The sequence below is a fragment of the Phragmites australis genome, chromosome 11, assembly GCF_958298935.1.
Source record: "Phragmites australis chromosome 11, lpPhrAust1.1, whole genome shotgun sequence".
NCBI lineage: Eukaryota > Viridiplantae > Streptophyta > Magnoliopsida > Poales > Poaceae > Phragmites > Phragmites australis.
Genome location: NC_084931.1, coordinates 357,990 through 380,876, shown reverse-complemented (window position 1 = coordinate 380,876; position 22,887 = coordinate 357,990). Strand labels below are relative to the sequence as shown.

The window sequence follows — 22,887 nt, the reverse complement described above, 5'->3', positions numbered from 1 at the left end:
TCCATCATCTTAGAGATGCTTGTTAATTGCTCATTTTTATTTTAAATTTTTTGAAGAGTATATTTTACAGAACTATAGATAAAAACTATTGCAAAACTACAAATTTAATATATTATTATATTGCAAAACTATAAAGTTGTAATGCAAAAGTATATATTTTGTGTGCAATGTACCGTAGACGGTAGAACTACAAATTTGTTCTCGGTGTTCTCTGTAACCAGGTGACTGCCGCGGTCTAGTTCCAGTGAGCGAGCCGCGAGCGAGATGATGTAGCCCAAGAGGAATGTCCCGTGGTTTCATCGTACTTTTCTCTTTCTTCGGGGACTTCCCTGCAAAATGGGATGCATTGTTGTGAGGTTGTCTCTATAATACAGGGTACAAAATCTATTCATTAATGGATTGTCACTGTCAATTTATAAATCACCAAATACGGATTCATTATTGAGATTTTATAAGCCGATAAATATCACTTATCACTGTTGTTTTATATGATCAATCACAGTAACACATCATTTTTTATTCATAATAAAAATCAATAGTGATATTCATCTTATTATTATTAATTCATATTATAAGTTAATAATAATAATATTATAAACTACCTACGTTCTGTGGGTCGCAGTCCTTTCGTGAAAAAAAGATGACTATGACGGTGATGCGCGCAAAGGTTGCCTTCTTATTTCCTGCTGCCGTCTACCCTGCTATCGAACAGTATGCATGCATGGGTCCTTATTACGAGGCACTGCGAACGAAGGACCAAATTAAGCTGATTAATAAGTGATCGACAAATTAATTAAACAACATGCTACGTGTCATGCTGGCGCTTATTACGAGGCACCGATCGAGTACGAAGACAGGAGAAACCTGCTGTATCGTGAAGTTAGCGGGCGGTCAGGTACAACGATCGAGCTACCGTGTATATATACTACCTTTGCTTACAAGCATAAATTTATACTCAGCCTTCAATACTTTTCTAAGAGTGCATATATCAACAAGTTTAAACCTACATTTCACTTCATTTTTATTGCTGTGCCCTTAATTGCTTAAACGATGCCTGATCAATGGAATAGGCACATATATTTTCGTAAAAAAATAATAGGCACATATATATCTTTAGGATAATTATTGATGAGCAATAATACATATGGTCATTCTAACAATCTTATTTTTATTCATTTAATAAGTAGGAGTTAGTTTTGGTCCAATAATGGTGACGTCGTCAATCCGCCAAACGATGTACAAATATAATGGCTGGCGAGACATGTATTGGTGTGTTTTGGTCATAAAATCAAACAGCTACCATGTATATATTCTCGTACTGGCCGGCCGGCCGGCCGTAATAACATTGGACGGTAGCGCGTCGATCGGTGATGCATGGATGCATGCATGTCGTACGTTGCAATTAACGTACGTTGACCCGCTATATATGTACGTAGTGCGTGGAGAGTAAGACAAGTGTTCATCCCGGCCATTCAATATATATAATTCCCAGGTAGATTTGTCGATAGATAGCTTAGCTCGGAGAAATGCAAGAATGATGGGTTGTTAATCTTCTCACTTTGAAGCTATTTCACATCTGCCTCAGCCCGTTCGATCGATGCACTAGATTGATCAACCCTCCCATCCTCCATTCATATATATTTGTGTTTTTCTATAAACAAAAATGAGTAAAAACAAAAGCTAGTTTTCATATATATATATATATATATAGGAAAACTAGTATGTACTCCTGGGTGTATGTATATATATATATAGTACTACTGTACATCTATGGTGTATTTCTATACCTAGGACTCAACACCTAACCTAATTAATAACCTGATCTAATCTAACTAATAACCAACCCAGCCCACTTACCACTCCGCCACTTACTGTAGTAGCAGGCCCATCCCACTCCCCCTTAAGGTACGATAGCAGATGACCCAACCCACTCCTATCTTGTATTGTAGCAGGTGGATCAACCCACCCAGCAATTACTATATCAGATATCCCAACTGTAGCATCTAGACTTCCAGGTAAGTGTTAAGTATTTCGATGATTAATGACAACCGTATCACTGTAACTAATATGTGTGTTTTGAAGTATATCAAAAATTTAGTTCATATTGATGAGTCGGTTCTTAGTCCTTAAGGTGATATAATGGACGATCAAAGTACATATGCATCAAGATTAGGATCTTCTAGTTTTAAGTGTTACAATGAGATGAAGGATACTTAAAGTAATTTAGGTCTCTTTTCTTAGTCTTTTGACCGTACTATAAAGGGGTTAAGAGTTGTAGTTTGACCTAGTTGAGTCTATACAAGGTTGAATGCACACTTGTGAATTTATTGCATAAGATAGCTCAAAAAAGCACATTGTTAAAATGTCGAGAAGTTAGAGCTCAAGAGTGCTTGAATTGGACGAGCTTAGAAATTTTTTAGTACACCGGATGGTTCGGCGATACCAGAGATGAACATGTCAGAGTATTTCTTCGATCAAGGCAAAAAGATCTTAAATACATCAGATGGTTCGGCAATCTAAGACTCATTAACATCAGAGTATTTTTGTGTGATGATGTAGCACAAAAAAGTTAAAGTCCACATCAGATGTTCTAGCGTGTAAAGAAGGCTACGCCGAAGTATTTATTCTAGAGAGGATTTCAGCGAGATGTTTGAAGAATATGCACCCTGAATGTTCCGTCGTGTACCGCGGAGTATACGCCGGAGTATTTCTTGCTGAGAGGAATTTTAAAGTCTGGATTTTGTGGTTTTACACACCGGATGACCCGGTGTATGCCCGAAGGATTTACTTGAGTATTAACGGCTATTGACAGCTGGCAGTTGGGAGTGGTTGAAAAGGTAGACGCCAGATGTTCCAGCGTGAGTGAGCAAGTGCATGCCGGATCTTCCAGCGTTAAAAAAAAGGTAGTTGAGCAACGGTTAGATTTGGATCTCTAGCCTATAAATACCCCCTCACTCAGTCTCATTTTGATCTCTTACAACCCAGATGAGCCTATACAATGTGTGTGTCATCAAGAAGCAAGAGAGAACACTTAAATGATTTGCAAATTTCCCTAATTGGAATATTAAAAATATCATTAGTACTTTAAGAGTAGCAAGTGTGTATTTAACTATAGTTTAGACTTGATCTTGGTCAAGTAAAGCTATGGGCTTTATTACTCTTGGTGGTTGGTAACGCCTAGCCGGTCTTAGGTGATTAGAGTTATTTCGGTGAGCTCTTAGAGTTCTTGTTGGAGCCCTAGGAAGTGTGATGTACTTGATTTGATGCCCGTCAATTCGGAGATGGAGAAGTGACAATCATAAGGGAGCATTTGAGTTTTGGTGACTCAAGAGGAGTGATATTCTTGGTGGATACTCCAACGGATCTAGTGGGAATGCCAATTCCTCGATATCTCGAAAAAAAATTGGTATCCTCTTGTCCATATTTCTACTTTTCCGTATTTACTTTGAGTATTTACATTCTTGTAAGGTTTAATTATACAATTTGCTTAGTGGTTTTGCTGGCTTGTTTTGTTGCATTGCTCTAGCTTGTTCACGTAGTTATATTAAATATCATTTAGGATAAGGTTGCTATTTATTTTAGATTCCAATTTCATTTAATTAGAGTCCGATTCACCCATCTCTTGGGCCATTCGATCCTTTCACCAACCCACTCCCCTGCAATTACTGTAGCATCTGGGTGTCGTTTGTCCTATGTCGCCCACTCAGTAGTTGTCTAGTAGCTATCATCTAATATTTCTTCAGTAGTTGTCCAGTAGGTATTGTCCAGTAGGTATTGTCGTTCAAGTATAAGTGTGAAACTTTACCATGGGTTGGAAATTTACTATGATTCGAATGCTTCAGTTATAAAAATTTACTATGATTCGGATACTTCAGTACTTGTAAAAATTTATTATGATTCGGATATTTCAGTAGTTGTCAGTCGTTTTTGTTCAGTAGTTATGTCAGTAGCTGTCTAATAATTTTAAGTCATAGAAAAATTGTTCAATAGTGTCAGTAGTTCAATATTTACTAATTACAAGTTATAGTAAATTGTCCAGTAGTTCTATGTCAGCAGTGTTAGTAGTTGTCAGTAGTTACAAGTAGTTTGTTCAATAGTGTTAGTACTGTGAACTTAGAACTACTGAACACTAAACTACTGGGATGTACTGCAACAACTATTCTACAACCAAGGGTGTAGAATAACTTTGTAGTGCTTAGTAGTATTCAATAATCTAGTAGTATCAGTAGTGCTTAGTAGTGTTAATAATTTATTCAGTAGTGATTAGTAGTGTTTAGCTGTGTCAATAGTAATAAAAACTACCAATACCTATTGGACGGTCACATGACGCGTGCTGGCGCGAGCAAGCGGGCACGAGGCGCGACTGGCATGTGGCGCACACTGGCACAAGCGCACAAGCACAACTGCGGGGACATATGGCATGCTATGGTGCACGTGAAAAGGCTGGGCTGCTGTGGCGTAGATGAGCTAAGGCCCTGTTTGTTTAGGCTTCTGCTTCTGGAGAAGCCTGCTTCTGACTTCTGGAGAAGAGGGGTTGCTTCTCCAGAAGCTGCTTCTACAGAAGTAGTGACCTGTTTGGCAACCCTGCTTTTAGATGCTATGGATGATGGCTTTTGAGCTGAAATGTATCTTATGCCCCTGGCTATTTGAAATGGATTTGTTTAGGTTGTACAAACTGTTATTAAAATTTGATGGAAAACAAACTTGTGAGCTTCTGTAATATATGAATGGTTGTAATTGCGATCCATTTGGAGTTTAAAATTTGTCTCTCGAGTGTACTTGTGATCTTGTCAACGATCCCGCTTTGGTTTTGGTCTCCAGGATAGATGAAAATTTGCTAATGAATCTTGGTTGTAAATAAATGAATTAGTTTCATGTTGTTATTTGTCGAGGGTACATACCAGTGTATGCTTTTGAATTATCGAAACATGCTTCCTGGTTGCTACTTGCATACTTCATTCTAAAACAAGGTGTCATTTTTCTAGGCAACCATTTTATATCAGCAAGTAGAAAACTCTTGAAATTTTTTCTATTCTTTTTGAGCATCATGTATTCACAGAGGCAACCATTTTCGGGTCAAGAATTGTGTATGATATAACCATGGAACACATATATGAATGTCATGTCATCTAGTATATATATTTCAAGAGTGCACGATCCAATTAGCAAAAATACAAATCCAGATCAACAAAGAGTTTGATGTATGGGATGAAGGTACTCAATAAACACTTGGATAAATGGGATGTTGATCGAAAGGACTGAGTACATGCTCTAGTTCGTACAAAATACAAATTCTGCTCGCTGAACACATGGAATCCATTAGCAAAATAAAGATCTATGCTTGAAGTAGAATTTCAATATGACCACAACCATTTACCACACAAAATGAAGCTTCTACTACTTCTTGACCTGAAGGGCACACGAAACCACATGATCAGTAAAAAGAGATCCATAACAATTCTTCCAAAATAAAATAAATAGACATAGAAGAACTACTAGGAAAGAGATCAAGAGTAAGACAAAAAGAAATAACCAAAAGGTTACCTGAGCATTATGAAAGTTCAAAAGTACAAAAGGATGACACAGATCATAATTTGTAGCATATCCTCTCATGCTCATCAAAGCATCAGCAATATTGTCACGAAAGGTGTTCATGTCGCTCTCTTCATGTCCTAGTGCACTAGTGCTCTCTTCATGTCCTAGTGCACTAGTGGTATCATCATGTTGAGATGATGATGTTTGACCAACATTTGGAATGTAATCTTCATCTTGATCGCATCTCTCAAATAGATTATCTTGCAAATGGCTTTCTCGAATGGAGTTGTGAAGGGCCATGCATGCAATGATAACTTTTGATTGCTTCCACATTGGATAACTTGGCAAGTGAAGAAGTATTCTCCATTTCATCTTGAGAACACCAAATGATCTCTCTATCACGTTGCGAAGGGATAAATGCTTGGTTGAATACTTCTTTCTTACCCCGAGGGCCCGGGCCCTGTCGAAACTCTGCTGAATGGTACGTCTCGCCTTTGTATGGAGATAGGAAACCCTTCCGATTAGGATATCCCGAATCAACAAGGTAATACTTACCTAAACATATAACACCTACGTCAGCAATATGAACTAGATGATGAAAATAAAAAATAATTTAGAGGTAATGTTGATACCTTCAGGCAAAAATGGAAACTTATCACCATAATTGTTTAATGCTTCATTGAACACCCTTGTGTCATGCACAGAACCCGGCCATCCAGAAACAACAAAAGTGAATCTCATATCGAAGTCACATATAGCCAGCACATTCTGAGTAGTATATCGGTATAGTCCAACATGTGCAACCGTCTCAGTACAAGGCACAACAACGGGAATATGAGTACCATCTATTGCTCCAATACAATCATTAAAGTAAGGTGAGAAACGAGGATCTTTGAGCCTAGAATGCACTGCAACAAACTCAGAATCTCTTGGTTTGATAATATCCGCAGCTAGATTGTTCAAACAATTCAACACATGTGTTAACTTTCTACTGATAGTCTCACTAGACCTCTCAAACCGATTCTCAACTTGGCTAAAAGATTGTGGACCACCACAAATCCATAAAAATATGGCCAAACATTCGATAGAGGTCATACCTTTAGTTGACTTCAGTCTATAGTTTGACACTAATGTATCATGCAAACTATCAAACACTGCTCTGGTCATCCTAAACATCTTGTAACAAGCTCTAGGTTGATTCAAAGTTTTGATGACCCAATCATATCCAGTCACATCAGGTTGTCTCCTAGCTGCCTTCTTCAAGAAAGTTTCACCATAGTATAGGGCAAAAACATTTATTGCATCTACAACCAACTTTCTCCTCTTCAATGCAATATCCAATTTTTTAGCATAGGCATCATCACTTGAGTTGTCACAGTCACTTGAACTCATCTACAAAGCAATAGGTAGCATCAGATAATGGCCAAATTTTGAAGGAGTAATAAACAGGCAAGTCTCATACCACATTATTACAACTCTCAGGCAACATCACACATAAATATCCAAGTCTAATGCAACATAACACATAAATATCCAAGTATCATGCAACATCACACATAAAATAGTCAAGTCTCATGTAACATCACACATACATATCCAAGTCTAATGCAACATAACACATAAATATCCAAGTCTCATGCAACATCACACATAAATAGTCAAGTCTCATATCACATTATTACACAAAGTTAAAGTTCTAGAAAGAAGACATCAATATAAATAGGATACTTTAATAACAAGATAAACTACTTCTTCCTTTCCTCATAGCATCTCTTGAGCCAATTGAACCTCACTTCAAGTCTCAAAAGTGAGGAACATTTCACGATTTTCAGCTTTCACAAACAATTTTGTAGCCATAAAATGCTCATCACTCCCTTCAACTGCTCCAGCTTCTTTTACCAAATTCATCACCTCTCTAATTGCCTGACGAGTGTAGTCACCAGTCAATGCTTTCGAGGTTACAGAGTTGGAGCTAATGACATCATCCACCATGCATGTCATGACCCTAACCATAGGATTCTTCCCCTTCTTTAGGCTATTCTTCCTTGGGCTACTAGATTTTTCCTTCCGCTTCAGCTGCTTCCTAGCAGCCATCATGGGTGTAAGATCTTCCTCCATGCCTTCTGCATCCTTGTCATCGTCATCATCGACATTTATGTGGCTGCCAGTATTTTCCTCTGTGCCTTCTTCACCAGGGATGCATGTAGACAGACCTGATACATGACTCCTCTCAAACATAAACTCCAATTCTCTGAGGTTATTTGGTGGACCAAAACACAACGCCTTCTTCTCTCTCTGATTTTGTCCCTGGATAATGAAAAATATTAGTACAATGTGATATTATGATAAATTGAAATGTATACACACAATTCTGTCCAATATCTAACCTTAGTGGCCTCTTTCCAAAACTCTGGACTTGCTGATACTGTCCCTAATTCTGCATTCCACCCAAGCCCAATCTTGTTCAAGAGTGATTTCCAAAACGTGTACAAGATCTTTAGGTTGTCCCAACGGTTTTTGAGTTGCTTTTGAGTGTAATTCCTCCCTGTTTGAGCCAAAAACTTCTGACCCAAGCTCTGATAACCTCTTGCATTCAACCCACCTAGAGGTCTATTGCCAGCATGGATCTCCTCAACAGCAAGCTTGCAAAAAATTGTGGTAACAAGGGGATCCCAATCTGCTTTTGCTACACCCTTCTCCTTCTTGTCCATCTAAATTTCTCAAATTAAATTAATTGTACCAAATAGAACATGGAACCAACAATCTCACGGAAATAAAAACATAATAGGAATTAAACAATGAGTCAATGCCAATAATTAAACAATGAGTCAATCCATAGTAAAAAAGTAGGCATTCACTTCATAAAGCTGATAAATATGTAGAGAAGAGGACACCCCTGATAAATCAAAAGACATGACAAAAATTGGGCAGGATCAATTTAACTGAAGCAATTATTTGAAAAGTAACAAGTATACCTAAGGAGCCTTTGTCATTCAATTAAATTCAGTTTTTTTTCATACATCTCACAAATCCAACAAAAAATCAAGCTACTGCTCAAATTAATACACCGAAAATTTGGCATGATTTTGCAACAAGACATTTTTCGAATGCAGCATTCACCTCTCACAAATTTTTACAACAGTATATGATCCTTTAGCTCACAATATGTTTGACAAGGAGTTTAGCCTAACCTAAACAGGCACATAGAACACCAAGATCTTCTCAATTGTTGCAGGATCCACGTCCTGGTGGCATTACAACAAACACATGATAGGGGAGGTTCGGCTCACCGCTGCGTCAGGCACGTCGGGGTTGTCCTCGGGCTGGTGGAGCTCGACTGTCGTGGGGAGGTAGGCAGCGGAGGGCCTCCGAGGCCAGCGGTGGAGCGAGGGCGGCGAGGGGAACTAGCTTCGAGGGCGGCGGAGAGCTCCGAGGGCGGCGGTGGAGACCTCCGAGGCCAACGGTGGAGAGCTTCGAGGGCGGCGAGGGGAACAAGCTTCGAGGGCGGCGAGGGCAACTAGCTTCGAGGGCGGCGGCGGCGGCAGCGCCGGCGGGTGCAAAACCCTAGTTGCCTGGTCAGTCGCCTGGAAAGCTCGGGATGAATCGATTTGGAGGAGGCGACTCAAATGGCCGGTTTTAGAACTGGCGGATGTATTTATGGGATGACAAAGGCGGGTAATTTCTTGTGAACTCTTGGGGTACTCTTGTTTCCTCAGCCCGCAGAAGCAAGTTCCACCCGCAGAAGCATGTTCCACCCCGGCTTGTTGGCTTCTAGCTTCTGTAGTGTTAGCGGGAGGATATGGCTTTTGAGAAGCTCGGTCCAGAAGCGAGCTCTTTGTTTGAGCTTCTCGCTTTTGAACGTGAGAAGCTCAAACAAACACGGCTTAAGTCAGGTTGGGTGTAATAATTATACTACATCTCAGGTAGTACTACCGTATATATATATTTCTAGACTTCGCTAGCTTGTGCTTTGTTCGAAAGAAAAGGAAAAGGCAATTGCATTGCTGATGCGGTACGTACTCCTCCGTCCAGCCCGATCGAGGTCAACGCCATGCATGCATGCATAGTTAATGCCGCCCGGCCGCGATCGAGTATAAGGCATGGACCTCACCGCCACTTACCCTTCATCTGTCGCCCGGCCAGCAGAATTAACCAGCAGCAGCCGATCGATCGAGACCAACCTAGCTAGCTGTACACTACGACGATCGACGAGCTAGCTAGTTAAGGAGGGTTAGTCGATCGAGATTCTTAATTAGCATCGATCTCGTCGAGATCGACGACGGATCGATGATGGCGCGGTGGTCGGTTTCGATTGCCGCCGTGGCGGTGAGCCTGCTGTACATGGCGGCGGTGACGGCATCGGCGCAGCCGAGCAACTTGAAGGTGATCACCATGGACTCCAAGCGCAACAGCAAATTCACCTGCACCAACACCGACCCCAAGACGAACAGGACCAAGCCCGGGTGCTCGGCCACCTGCCCCGCGCGCTGCCCCAACAAGTGCCTCGTCCACTGCCCAACCTGCAAGACATTCTGCCGTAAGTATATATATCCTCCTCCTGATCGATATATACGATCCATCATTTTAATTTCTTTCTTCAATATAATTCCTCGATCTATACATAATTCTCGTGTAATATAATATAATAATCCATCTCGATCGTAACATGCATGCATCTCGATCGTAGTGTGCGACTTCTACCCCGGCGTGTCCTGCGGCGACCCGCGCTTCACCGGCGCCGACGGCAACACCTTCTACTTCCACGGCAACAAGGACCAGGACTTCTGCATCGTCTCGGACGCCGACCTCCACATCAACGCCCACTTCATCGGCAAGCACAACCCCGCCATGAGCCGTGACTTCACATGGATCCAGGGGCTCGGCATCCGCTTCGCCCACCACCACCTCTACGTCGGCGCTGTCAAGACCGCCAGGTGGAACGCCGCCTCCGACCACCTCAGCGTCGCGTTCGACGACGAGGATGTCACCCTTCCCGCCTTCGTTGGCGCCAGGTGGACCCCAGCCACCGCGCCGGCGCTGTCCGTCACGAGGACGGCGCAGGTGAACACCGTCGTGGTGGAGCTCAAGGGCGTCTTCCGCATCATGGCCAACGTGGTGCCCGTCACGGCGGAGGACTCGCGGATCCACAACTATGGCGTCACGGAGGATGACAGCCTCGCGCACCTCGACCTCGGCTTCAAGTTCTACGACCTAACCGATGACGTCCACGGCGTGCTCGGACAGACCTACCGCCCCGACTACGTCAACAGGCTCAACGTCGCCGCCAGAATGCCCGTCATGGGCGGCACCGACAACTTCGTCTCCTCGGCCTTGTTCTCCACCGACTGCGCCGTTGCCAGGTTCGACCGCGGCAGCGCTGCTGCGGCGGGCGCTGGCGCTGGCATCGCCATGGTCACGGACGCCAAATACGTGTAGATCCAATCCAAGTGCGTACTACGAGCTACGTACGTCGTATGAAAATTAACATGCATGCATGCATGAGCCGCGCATATGCGAACGTTAACTAGTAATTGCTGATGTACCAACAGCGTAATTATATATGTGCCCCGGTCAAATTAAATTGTTGGTGTATTGGTTAATACTGAAATAAACTTATGTATGCAAAAGAGAAATAATTGAGGAGCATATATATATGCAAGTGCTTTTGTTTTATTTCTATTTTACCAACGTCACATTAATTGTGCTTATGTTCTGTTTGGATAATTTTTGCCAATGTACATTATGTCTTGTTCTTATTTTTAAATAACAAAGGAGAAATCATGACAAAAAAGAATGTATTGGGCTCTAAGGGCGCAAAAAACAACCATATTACATTACGACGTGTATATATACATGAGGGTACGATCCCTCTCTCACTAAACACTAAAAAACTCTCACTCTCCAATTTGTACTTTGAGACTCGGTACACTTTGATTCCTTAAGTGTATCATATAGTAGATCTCGAAGCAAAGTGGTATTAGTTGTCCCTAGCAAGGTCGAAACAGTGTTAAAATAGGCGGCGTTGACCAATTTGTCGGCAAAGGTTGACTCCAATTTCTCCTCCCTTCCTCCATCGAAAGAGAGGGGAAGCCTGCACCGACGTCATCACCCCCGCCGACTACAACCCCCTCCCCTCCCCTCGCCGCGGTCGCCCACCGCCGCCCCCGCGCCGCGCCAGTCGCGGAGCGAATCGGCCGCCGGAACCCTCCGCCCTGCACCATTCGATGCGCCGCGCTAGGTCGAGTTACACAGAGCGAGGTTAATTAGCAGAGGAGCCTAGCCCTAATCCCCCATGGCGGGGAGCTTCCGCGAGGGCGCCGGGCCAGGGGACGCTCCCCCGCCCACGCCCACCCCGTCGCTGGCGCAGTACCTCTTGCCGGACCCGCTCACCTGGGGGACCGACCCCAAGCAGCAGCACTGGCGCCACGCTGAGCTCAGGAGGGCGCTCGCCGCCGAGGACCAGACCGATGACCTCAGGCGGATCCGCGCCAGCGTCGCCGACTCCACGGGCAAAGCCAAGTACTCCATATTATCCTCAGCTCCCACTATACTGCTTCTTCTTCTTTTTTTAATTTCCTCGCCGCATTGCTGAGGGAATGACGGCCGCTGCCACGGGTGTGTAGGGACAAGGTCAAGTCGCTGCAGGAGGCCATCCAGAAGCTCGACAGGTACAAGAACATTGTCACCCGCAAGCGGCAAAGAAGCGAATCGGGCCTCGAGAAGCTCGGGGCCGGCTCATCCGGTGCGCTGAGGATGGGAGCTCAGAACAACCCTACGGTCATGAGCAAGCGCGTGCGCTCGTCGCTGGCGGATGGCCGGGTTTGTGCTTCATCCATTCATCGCTTCGCTCCCTGTTTGTTTCAGCTCAACCCTATGCCATGCTTGCTTGAGTTAATATTGGTTTTTTTCAATGCTAGTTAGGACCAATCTCAGAACATTTACTCTAGTCGATGAGCATTGTGTCCGCTAGTCATTGCATTCACAGACTCCCCTGAGAGTTTCAAGTGTACGAGTTCACAAAGTTTACGTCTTCACACCACTTCTGAACATTAGCCACTAGATATGAGTTATGATCTCAACGTATGTTCCTGATTTTTCTATCGAGTTTTGAAACCTACAAGTTTGAAAATTCTCAGTCTTCGCAATCTGAAGTTCTTTATAATTAGTTATTATAGCTTAAAACAATGTTCCAAGTTTTTTTAAACTGTTGGTTCCTGCCATCTGCTCTACTCTTTTTTGGCTAGGTTATGGTGGGAACAGGCAAAATCTCAGGCAATCTTCAAAGTTTTTCAATCGAATCATGTGCTGCTAGAAAACAATAAGGGACCAGACAGTTACCACCTGATTTCCTGCTGGTCTTCTTTGAAGACCATACAGTATGAGGGCATGGGGATGGCTATGTTGGTTTAATTCCGCACCAAAATAACCTGTGTTCCTTTCAGACCATTCTATCTCTGTAGCTCTAATCCAATCATTTCGTAATTCAAATGTCAGAGTTCACAAAGGTTTAGTCCTTGCTCTTCTTATTTTTCATAGTTAATCATGGCCAGAACAAATGTTTCTAATTTCGTAACAGTGTCTGAGATTTTGAAATGCTGCAGTTGTAGTTCACAAAGTTGTACTTTTCAATACTGAACTTCCTTATAATCAACAGGTGTGCCTAGTCTTTCTAAACTCCCAGTCCCTGCCATCTTCCCTACTCTTATTTTTGGTTAATTCATGGTGAGAACCGGTAAAATTCCAGAAAAATCACTGTTCTTATAAGTTGAATCATGGGCTGATTGAAAACAATAACCCAGTTATCACCCTGTTACCTGCTGGTTTTCACTGAAGAACGCACAGCACAAGACTGGGAAAATGGTGATCTTGGTTAATTGCACTGAAACAGCTTTTATTCACTCTCGGACCATTCATGCTCTGGTTAAAAATTGGTCTGAGCTGCGATTCCTAGTTCCAGCTGGTAAAGACTGGGAAGTTACCTTTGGATTTGGAAACTGTAACTCTGGCTGAACTTGTTTCGATGCTAGACCTCTAAAACCTGACGATTAAAGCCGTTTGATATCTGCTATGTTCTTCTAACTTCTATAACAGTTTTACTATCATAATGTTTTCATATTCCTTATAATTTTCCTGTGCTACATTTACCACTTAAAAACATGTTTTGTTATTTCTACATAATTCAGGTGGAAGGGCGCAGTATTGTTCCTACAAGACAAGGTCCTTTGGTTAGTAATGAGAAAAGTTCACCTGTGGAGAAGGAAAAGAGCTGTGCAAGAGCATCTGGTACAGTATCAGGCCTTTCTGAAGACAAATTGCGGGGCTTATCTGGAGGTGAAGGGTGGGAGAAAAAGATGAGGCGCAAGCGCTCTGTTGGTACTATGCTCAACAGAGGCAATGATGCTGATCGAGATGTCAAGCTTGTGGGTCAACATAGACCAACCAACGAAGCGCGTCCACGATCTAGCGATGGTCTTGCAAATAGGTAAACTTTGTGCTTACCATCAATTTTGTTTCTTGAAGTTAGGTTTAGGTTCTGGCATCATCTATGACAAAAGGGTGCCACAAAAGCTAAAAGGTAAGTTCTATAGGACAACGATTCGACCCGCGATGTTGTATGGCGCAGAATGTTGGCCAACTAAAAGGGGACATGTCCAACAATTAAGCGTAGCAGAGATGCGTATATTGTGATGGATTTGTGGCCATACAAGAAAGGATTGGATCCGAAATGATGATATTCGTGATCAGGTAGGGGTAGCACCAATTGAAGAAAAGCTTGTCCAACATCGGTTGAGATGGTTTAGACATATCCAACAGAGGCCTCCAGAGTCACATGTGCATAGCGGGATACTAAGGCGCGTCGATAATGGGAAGAGAGGCAAGGGTCGACCAAATCTGACATGGGAGGAATATGTAGATAGAGACTTGAAGGAACGGAATATCCTTAACGAACTATCCTTGGATAAAAGCTTGTGGAAGTTAGCAATCCACATGTCAGAACCATAACTTATGCATCGGTCTCCTTGTACCGTTATTACTTTTACTATTATTAGTACCTTTATTATTATTATTGTTTTCTCATCATCTTTTTAATTGGATCTTGTGAGTTTCATCTAGCCTGCCCCAACTTGCTTGGGACTAAAAGGCTTTGTTGTTGTTGTTGAAGTTAGGTTTAGGTTTGTTTGTGGCAGTAAACCTTCACTGTAATGATTATGTCTGATTGAGTATCATGCTGAGCTAAAGCTCATAATATGGCAACAAATAGATATGGCATCTTCACAAGTTGAGCATCGTGCACTAACTTGAAATAGAGATGTGAGGGCTGACATGAACTGTTTTGCGAAGTCCAACATCAGGAGAGAGTTGAATGGTATTACTATATATGTCCATCATCGCAATTGTTTGACAGTTTTAAATGTTTTAGCTCTTGCTTGGGCTGAACTGCAGTTTATTTCTTTGATCAACATAATGTTTCGAGTTTGCAGTCGGATTTATGCTGTTTATAATTCCACTCGAATCCTCATCCATGTGGACATCTGTTTTGCCAGTATTTCCAAGTTAGAGCTCACCATTCTTTGTTCTTGTATTACAGGCATGGAGCTTCTGCTGGACCATTAGCAGGTAACAAGTTGGATAGCAGTTCTCAGCAGAATAACATTGTATCCCGCAGGACAGATGTGGACTACACCACTCAAGCAAATGAAAGAAGGGAACGGCATGCTGGAATGGAAAAAGAAAGGACTATAGTAAAAGGAAACAAGTAAGCATAGTGCACTACTTGGTTCTCATGCATAAGATAATTCTCTCCTGATAATCCACATTTTACATCTGCTAACTCTGTATATGTAGGGTACATACTTCTGAGGATATGCAAAATGGAAGCTTAAGTCCCTTGCCCAAGGCTAAAGCATGCAGGGCACCAAGAACCAGTTCACTTGTTATGAATTCATCTTCTAGTTTCCAACGTTCAACTGGAGGAAGTGATGACTGGGAAGAAACACCTTACACGAATAAAGCCTCACCTTTGGGAGGGATGGCAAACCGCAAACGTTCCACACATTCAAATGCTTCCTCACCTCCTATTGCTTGGGTTGGCCAACGCCCACAGAAAATCTCGCGGACAAGAAGAGCAAATGTTGTTTCTCCAGTATCAAATTTTGATGAAGTCTTATCTGAAGGATCACCACTTGATACTGCTGCCAGATCAGCACCTGTTGAGTCTGGCAATGTCTTGCTTACAAAAAATACACCAACAGTTACCAAAATGGATAACATCTCATCTCCCGCTGGGTTGTCAGAAAGTGAGGGATCGGCTGCTACAGAAAGCAAGGCCAAGGAGAAAGCTACGCGTAGTGGTGAAGTGAGGAACGAGGGTGCAAATGCAGCCCATAATGCATTGGGGTTAGTATTTTCATCAAATAAAAATAGGATTCCTTTGAAAGAAGAACTTGAAGATGGTGGTGTTCGCCGTCAAGGGAGGAGTGGAAGGGGTACTATGCATGTTAAAGGGTGTTCTTCCATATCAAAAGAAAAAGGTGGAAGGCCTGGAACTGAAAAGAATGACAGGTAGTTAATGTTAGGGGAAATATCTTATTTGCCATCGAAAGACATCCCTCTTCCCTCTTTGCCACTCTAGGAAACGAACTTCCTTGTGTGCCATCGGTTTCATTTTTCATTCTTTCCATGCCACTTTATTTGTTCTTTCTGTCAGTTTTGCTGTCGAAATTCACTGTTCACCGGGCACGATACTCGACAGCTCCAATTTTCCCTCCCATCTTCTCTGTTTTAAAACAGTGGTCTTCTGTTTCTCCAAAAATCCTGAACTTTTTGTACGTGTTTCATATTCCATATGCAATCCATTTTAATTATTTCACCCAAAAAGCCCGTGTAGAATTGAAACTAAAATTTTCCAAAAAGGCTATTTTTATAATTTCTAACAATTATTAGGGCCTCAAATAAAATCCCAAAAATCTGGAAAAAAAATAGAGCATTACAAAGGAACTCACTTTTTCACCATCTAACCTAGGGCTGAAAATAATTTTATAAATTAGTCCATTACGCAAAAAGAATATTAGTGATTTTTTTCAGATTTTTGAGATTTTATTTGAGGCCTTAACAATTGTTAGAAGTTATAAAAGTAGTATTTTTTGGAGAATTTTAGTTTAAATTCTACACAAGCTTTTTGGCTGAATCCAATTCAAATGGATTTTACATAGATTATGGAATACGTACAAAAAGTTCTAGGATTTTTTGAGAAACAGAAGGCCACTCTTTTGAACAGAGAAGATGTGAAGGGGAAATTGGAGCTGTCGAGTACCGTGCCCGGTGAACAGTGAATTTCGACGGCAGAACTAATAGAGTGGCATGGAAGGAACGAAAAATGAAACCGATGACAGACAAGGAAGTTCGTTTCCTGGAGTGGCAAAGAGGGAATTTCCCCTTAATGTTACCTTTTTGCTGGGGTTGGTGGATTTTAGTTTCTTATGTGAAAGTTATATGATCTTTTAAATATCTATGCAGTAAGGTGGGTCGGCCCCCAATGAAGAAAGGCTCTGACCACAAAGCTTCATCCTGGCACTCGCAGGCTCTGAATTGTGAGCCTATGGATGTAACAGGTTTTCTGAAAGATACTTTACTTTTCTACTCTATCGCCATTTTGTTAAATTTTGCTTACGTCCCCCCTCATGTATCTTCTATATCTTAGTAATTGACTGTTCATTGTAGTTGAGCCAGAAGATGACCATGAGGAACTTTTAGCTGCTGTAAATGCTGCTCGCAATGCTATCGGTGCGTATACTCTTATTTGATTGGTTGGTGATCTCTGTCAGCAACTCTTTGGGTTGATGGTTTATAACTTTCTTTTCCTTTTCTGCAGTTGGTGCATATTCTGGTCCTTTTTGGAAGAAAATGGAACCCATGCTAACTTTTATAAGCTCTGAAAATTTCTCTTTCTTGAAAAACCAGGTTGGTGCCTATTTTGCTTTAGATATGTCATGATTGACTGAACTTTTCTTGTTGGGCTGGGAGGATTCTGATTTACCAGAGTTTGTTGTCAGATTAACCTTGCTGAAGAGCTTGAGATGAGCATGTCCTGCATGTCGGATGGTGAACGCAATGTGATAGCATCCAGTGATTACAGAAGGCTGCAAAAGATGGTATGCAACTTAATATGCGCTTTATGTCATTCCAACACCTCCCCTCATGAAAGCACGACGACTGTATATATCCTTGCTTCATATGTTCGAAAAATATGCAGGAGGAGAATTCATCTCAGGTGCTGGCTCCATCTAATTTTTCTCTCTCATCTGAGCAAAGCAAAACCAATGGAGTTGTGACAAAAGGATCTATTGACTGTTTTTCTCCTAGTGAGGACAACCGCAGCATTGGACAACAAAAAGTGGAAACTGATAAATGGTTCAATGAAATGGTCCCAATGACACACAGACTCCTTTCAGCTTTAATTATGGAAGATGACTTATCTGATTCGAATAGTGTGCAAAGAGATATACTTGTTGAATTTCCAAATAGCCACATTCCTTACACTGTCAGCAGATACTTAGAAAATGAACTTCAAGCTAGTGCAGTAACATCGAATTTTGGGTTGAGTGTAGATTTCACACACTCAAACAATAATTCAGTACACCAGAGCCTTTGCAATGGATTTACAGCTTCCAGCAATTTCATCATTTCAGATAGTGAAAATACGGGTCATAGTGACAATTTATCAGATGGAGTCAATCTTACTGTGTACGCAGAAAGTGGCCCTTGGCATGACTTTGTACCACAGATTTCACGTCAAGGTCAAAATCCAGGAAAAAGTTTCCCTTTGTCTCCATATGACTACCAACACGGGCAGATGTCTGTGGATGATAAGATTTTGATTGAGCTCCAGAGCATTGGCATTTGTCCCGAGACAGTGGTATGATCCCTTAAACTCTGCATTTATGAACACCTAGTGCATCTCAAAACTTCAGAGTTGCTCTATTCAGTTTTCACTAGTTTGTATGCCTGATTGCCTGTCTGGAAACATGTCAAATAACAGAAATATCATAATCAACAAATTTTGAGCGATATGATTTGTTTCTTGAGATGGTAGTTGGTAGGGGCTTATCTTTCTTGAACCTTTTCGTGGCCTATGAGTAAATGGATGAATTAATTGTTACCATTGAGGACTGCATCATATTGTTTGATACCTGTCATAGTTTGATATGTCTTGCAAAACACTTCCTTTGTTCTTTTATTTGGTGTTTTTAACTTGTGCATACTTATTAAGGAAAAAGAACAAGATGACTATTTTCCCTTAATGTCTCTTGCTACCTCATTAATTTGTTTGACTAGCAGCCCTCTTTAGTCTTAGTGGCCAATGAATAAAGAGGTCAAGTATTGTAAAGTGTGCTTAAAGTGTAGCACACACTAAATACGTTATGGCTAATATAGGTAGATGTAGCTAGTCTGTTCTTAAAATCCTAAAAGAGCTATTTTGACTTCTGAAAAAAAAAACCCGACCGACCTAGAAGGAACTAGGTGGCTTTATAAATAAGAAGAAATAAGCATCCAAATTCGTGTTGAAGAGGACTCGAACCTGGGTGGTCTAGGCGTACATCCACACCCTCAACCAACTGAGCTATTTTGACTTCTGAAACATCACATAAAACAGGAATGATTGAGTACTCACCAATATAAATTCTTGCTGGAAATACTTGATTTGCCTAGATATTTGTAGTTGTAGCATGCAGTTCTGTAGTAGCTATATTTTGTGGCAGCTATCCCTGCTAAGAAGAGAATTATCTTATAGACATGTACTACATATATGTTACTTTTTCTGCTATTAGATGTAATTTGTTGCAATCTATTTAGTCCTTGCAAAGGCGGTGGAAGTTCATGTAATAACCTGAATTTGTTTCTTTCTGACGTTATTATTGTGATTCTTGCCTTGTCTTTGAAATACTACCCTTTTCAGCCAAAGCTAGATGACGGAGAGGAAGGGGACATTAATAAAATGATTTCAGAGTTGAGGAAAAGGCTGCATGATCAGGTTACATGAACAACCACTCCTATTAACACGTCTTTAGTTTTGATTAAACATGGATAGCTTACTACTCTATATACTCTTTTCAGTATGTTACTGTGATTGCCATCATAACTTTGCCATGTTTTGGAGCTCGGGTTTTGGTGCGACGATTTTTTTACGATATTTGTGAGCATGTACAATGGTTGCCTTGCCCATCTGACATCTCCATGTGTTAGTAATTATTAAGGTAATAGGAGCTATGCATTCAAGTGGTATCCATTGGCATGAGCAAATACAGACTAAGAAAGAACCAACAGTTATTTTAGTTGGAAAATCTTGCCATTTTGTACCCCCACTTCATGATGGTTTGGATATAGCTATCTGAATCATCATCGAATTAGGGAGTTGTTCCTATCTTTTATGCTAGGGTCCATATCTAGTCAAATTCTCTTGATCAAATTTGAATGTTATAGATCGAGGTGGGTTGCCTGTATCGCTAGGTGGAACAGTATCAGCGCAAGGTGGAATAATTCAAGTCGTATTTGAAAAGTTTCAGTGGCTTTAGTGGTTTATTTGAGTATTATGGCACACAGAGAACACAGCAAGGCAGGCAAGGGCAGATCGCCCCTCAGTCCTCAGATCGACGGCTTCTCCATTGATTTGTGGATCTGATACTAAACTGAGTTGGTGGGCAAAGCCCTTTACTTGTATTATTTCTTAATAGATTACAGGACCCTGTGGTAGCCTTTATAGTTTAGCACCGACTAATAGATAAGCAATTGACTCAAATACGTAGATAGCTAGGACTCTGATATAAGCTAGGAAATAGAGATACTAATCTTGACATATTAAAACAGTAAAATGCCTATCTCAGCCAGCCGTAGGCCCAGCTGAATCTGATTTGTTTGCTGGTCCTGGCAAAATTCTAGTCCTTATTTCTATGCAATACTTAAGCCCATACTTTCCGTCCATAACACTGAGCCATCTACATTTAACCTAATGTCCAAGACTGATATTTCTTATTATCCTATATTAAGAGTAGTTCTCATTTGATACATTCTTGTGATGCTTTTCTTATCTTTTCATACCTATATTCTGGAAGATGGAATTACTTTTTTTCTCGTTAGGCTTTCACTGATGTATATAAAAAATCCAAAATGATATCATTCTTGTTTTGCAGGTGACGCAAAAGAAATGCAGGTTACATAAGTTAGATAAAGCAATTCAAGATACTAAAGATATCGAGGAGAGGTATCAACAAATTTATATTTGTAAATTATATCTCAAATATTAGTGCATAAAGTTACTTCAGTGGCTAACTTTAAGATTTGCCTGACAGGAGCTTAGAGCAACATGCAATGAACAAACTGGTAGAAAGCGCATACAGAAAACTTAAGGTAGTTGATATTTCTATTTACATGATTGCTTTTCTGATATCAACTATCATGCCTCAGCTGGTATACGTACAAAAATCTTTTCACATAAGCCTTGCAAACGTCTGGCTTGTGTTTCGGTTGCCAAACTACTCATCACTGTTTAACTGCATTTTAGCAAATGCATTGACTTTAAGGGGCACGGGAGCTCCAAATCATGTCACAAGTAGGCGTTCATGAGTGTTCCATAAATATAAATTTCACACGTATACTATTTTCCAGGAGATCATAATTGCCCTGGCCCTGCTATCTAAACTTTATTTTTTCTTATGACAAGTTGATTTATTGAGGCCATAGAGATTATTCATTATTCTTTTGTTATTGTTCAAACGTGATCCTTTTTCTGAAAAGGAGTTGGTGAAATTTTGTTAGAAAAACCAACTCCGACGTCAAGATCAGTCTCCTTTCTCTTTTCGGGAGCAGAGCTGAAAAAGATGGACAGTAACGATCTCCTCGATACTGATCGTATCTCTTTATAATACATAGGGTGGGCGCTCTAGTCACAAGGCTGGTGTCAGTAAGTCAGCCAATAAAGCTGCAAAACAGCTCGCTTTGGCTTTTGGCAAGCGTACTCTTGCTCGATGCCAGAAATTTGATGAAATAGGGAAAAGCTGTTTCAGTGAGCCTTCTCTTTGGAGTGTGCTATCTGCACCCTTGTCAAGCAGTGATGCAAAAACCACGGAAGGTAATACATGTTCAACTGTTGGTAAGAGAGAGAACTCTGTTTTTGTTCACGAGAAAGTTTTGTAACGTGCTCATTTTCCCCTGTCGAATCAATTTCATAATTTTGTGCCTGCTTTTTCTTTGGGCTTCAGGTGTAGAGAGGCTGAAGCAACAAAAGCTTGATAGAACTCCATATGATCAAGGTAAGTCTTAGCAATCTTCGTTTCTTCGTTATGATAATATGTCAAGTAGGGAGATAGATGTAAGGAGTGGTACTGGGCTATGTTAGAAGATAATCCTGCCTTCACAAGGTTATATGTATATCAACTTTTTTGCTTATCCTTTACCAGGTGGCACAAAATGGAAAAAGAGTGACAGGGAAAGGGGTCACAACAGAGATGCATCTGCCAAGGGTTCTTGTTTAAAATCAGGGCGTCATTCATCAGGCAGCGGGAGGAGTGGTGAACGTAAAAACAAGACCAAGCCAAAGCAAAAGCTGGCGCAGCTATCAACTTCTGGAAATGTGCTTGGTAGAGTAGTGGAGCCATTTGCAGTACCGGCAGTGCAAGAGCCCCCTGAACCTCCTTCAAGTGCGAGAAAAACCCAACATCCAACAAGAAATACTTCCAGCAATGCTGCCCAGAGATCTACTGATGCTGCCCTGCCGACCTTGCCTGGATTAGATGACATATTAGATGTTCCAGGAGGGCTTGGTGGGCAGGGCAATGATATCAGTTCCTGGTTTACTGATGGCATCGATGACTCATTACAAGATATGGATCTTTCGGGGGCTCTAGAGATCCCAGACGATGACCTTACTCAGCTGGGATTTATATAGGGAAAGACAAACCAATTTGTTTATCTTGTGCATATGTTGGGATGTTGTCATGTTTTGCTTATTACCCGATGGTAAAGCTAATCGATTAATCTTCTCTGCCACAAATCTGGTAGGGCGGAGGTTGTAATTTGTAATTAGGCTGGTCGATTTGTCTCCTGAATCTGTTGGCAGTTGCCAATCAAATTATTGCTGATTGGGTACTCCATTCTTGTAGCAACAAGAACATGGTCAAAGTGTTAATGGCATCTTCTAGCCCGTCTAGGTTGTCTTTTGTTTCCAGTGTGGATTGAATTGCCGCGATCGATGAGCTTTTATGTACACAAAAGTTCTGTTGGAAAATGGGCGGAGAAGAAAACGTGTTGCTCATGTACAAATGCCCGCAAAAAACTTTATACCTTCCAAACAGGGGG

General features: G+C 41.4%; 3 protein-coding genes across 4 annotated transcripts; 2 read left to right on the top strand and 1 right to left on the bottom strand.

Moving 5' to 3' along the window:
- Positions 1-7,329: 7,329 nt before the first annotated feature.
- Positions 7,330-8,246, bottom strand: LOC133884967 (L10-interacting MYB domain-containing protein-like). The gene is made up of 2 exons (XM_062324586.1): positions 7,923-8,246; positions 7,330-7,842 (listed from the first exon to the last, which is right to left on the bottom strand). Exons 1-2 carry the CDS (start codon positions 8,244-8,246, stop codon positions 7,330-7,332), a joined length of 837 nt encoding a protein of 278 aa, XP_062180570.1.
- Positions 8,247-9,684: 1,438 nt separating this feature from the next.
- LOC133885488 (uncharacterized) lies at positions 9,685-11,159 on the top strand. The gene is made up of 2 exons (XM_062325208.1): positions 9,685-10,072; positions 10,223-11,159. Exons 1-2 carry the CDS (start codon positions 9,823-9,825, stop codon positions 10,969-10,971), a joined length of 999 nt encoding a protein of 332 aa, XP_062181192.1. The 5' UTR covers positions 9,685-9,822; the 3' UTR covers positions 10,972-11,159.
- A 415-nt stretch (positions 11,160-11,574) lies between these two features.
- Positions 11,575-22,677, top strand: LOC133884314 (uncharacterized). Of its 2 annotated transcripts, none has more exons than XM_062323672.1 (16): positions 11,575-12,054; positions 12,159-12,354; positions 13,719-14,017; positions 15,125-15,292; positions 15,382-16,098; positions 17,053-17,147; positions 17,257-17,319; positions 17,408-17,496; positions 17,589-17,687; positions 17,789-18,451; positions 19,493-19,567; positions 20,724-20,794; positions 20,883-20,940; positions 21,463-21,682; positions 21,792-21,842; positions 21,990-22,677. In XM_062323672.1, exons 1-16 carry the CDS (start codon positions 11,828-11,830, stop codon positions 22,475-22,477), a joined length of 3,579 nt encoding a protein of 1,192 aa, XP_062179656.1. In that variant the 5' UTR covers positions 11,575-11,827; the 3' UTR covers positions 22,478-22,677. The 2 variants fall into 2 exon arrangements, with proteins under 2 accessions (XP_062179656.1, XP_062179657.1); XM_062323673.1 differs by having other exon boundaries at positions 11,576-12,054; positions 21,463-21,661.
- Positions 22,678-22,887: the final 210 nt, after the last annotated feature.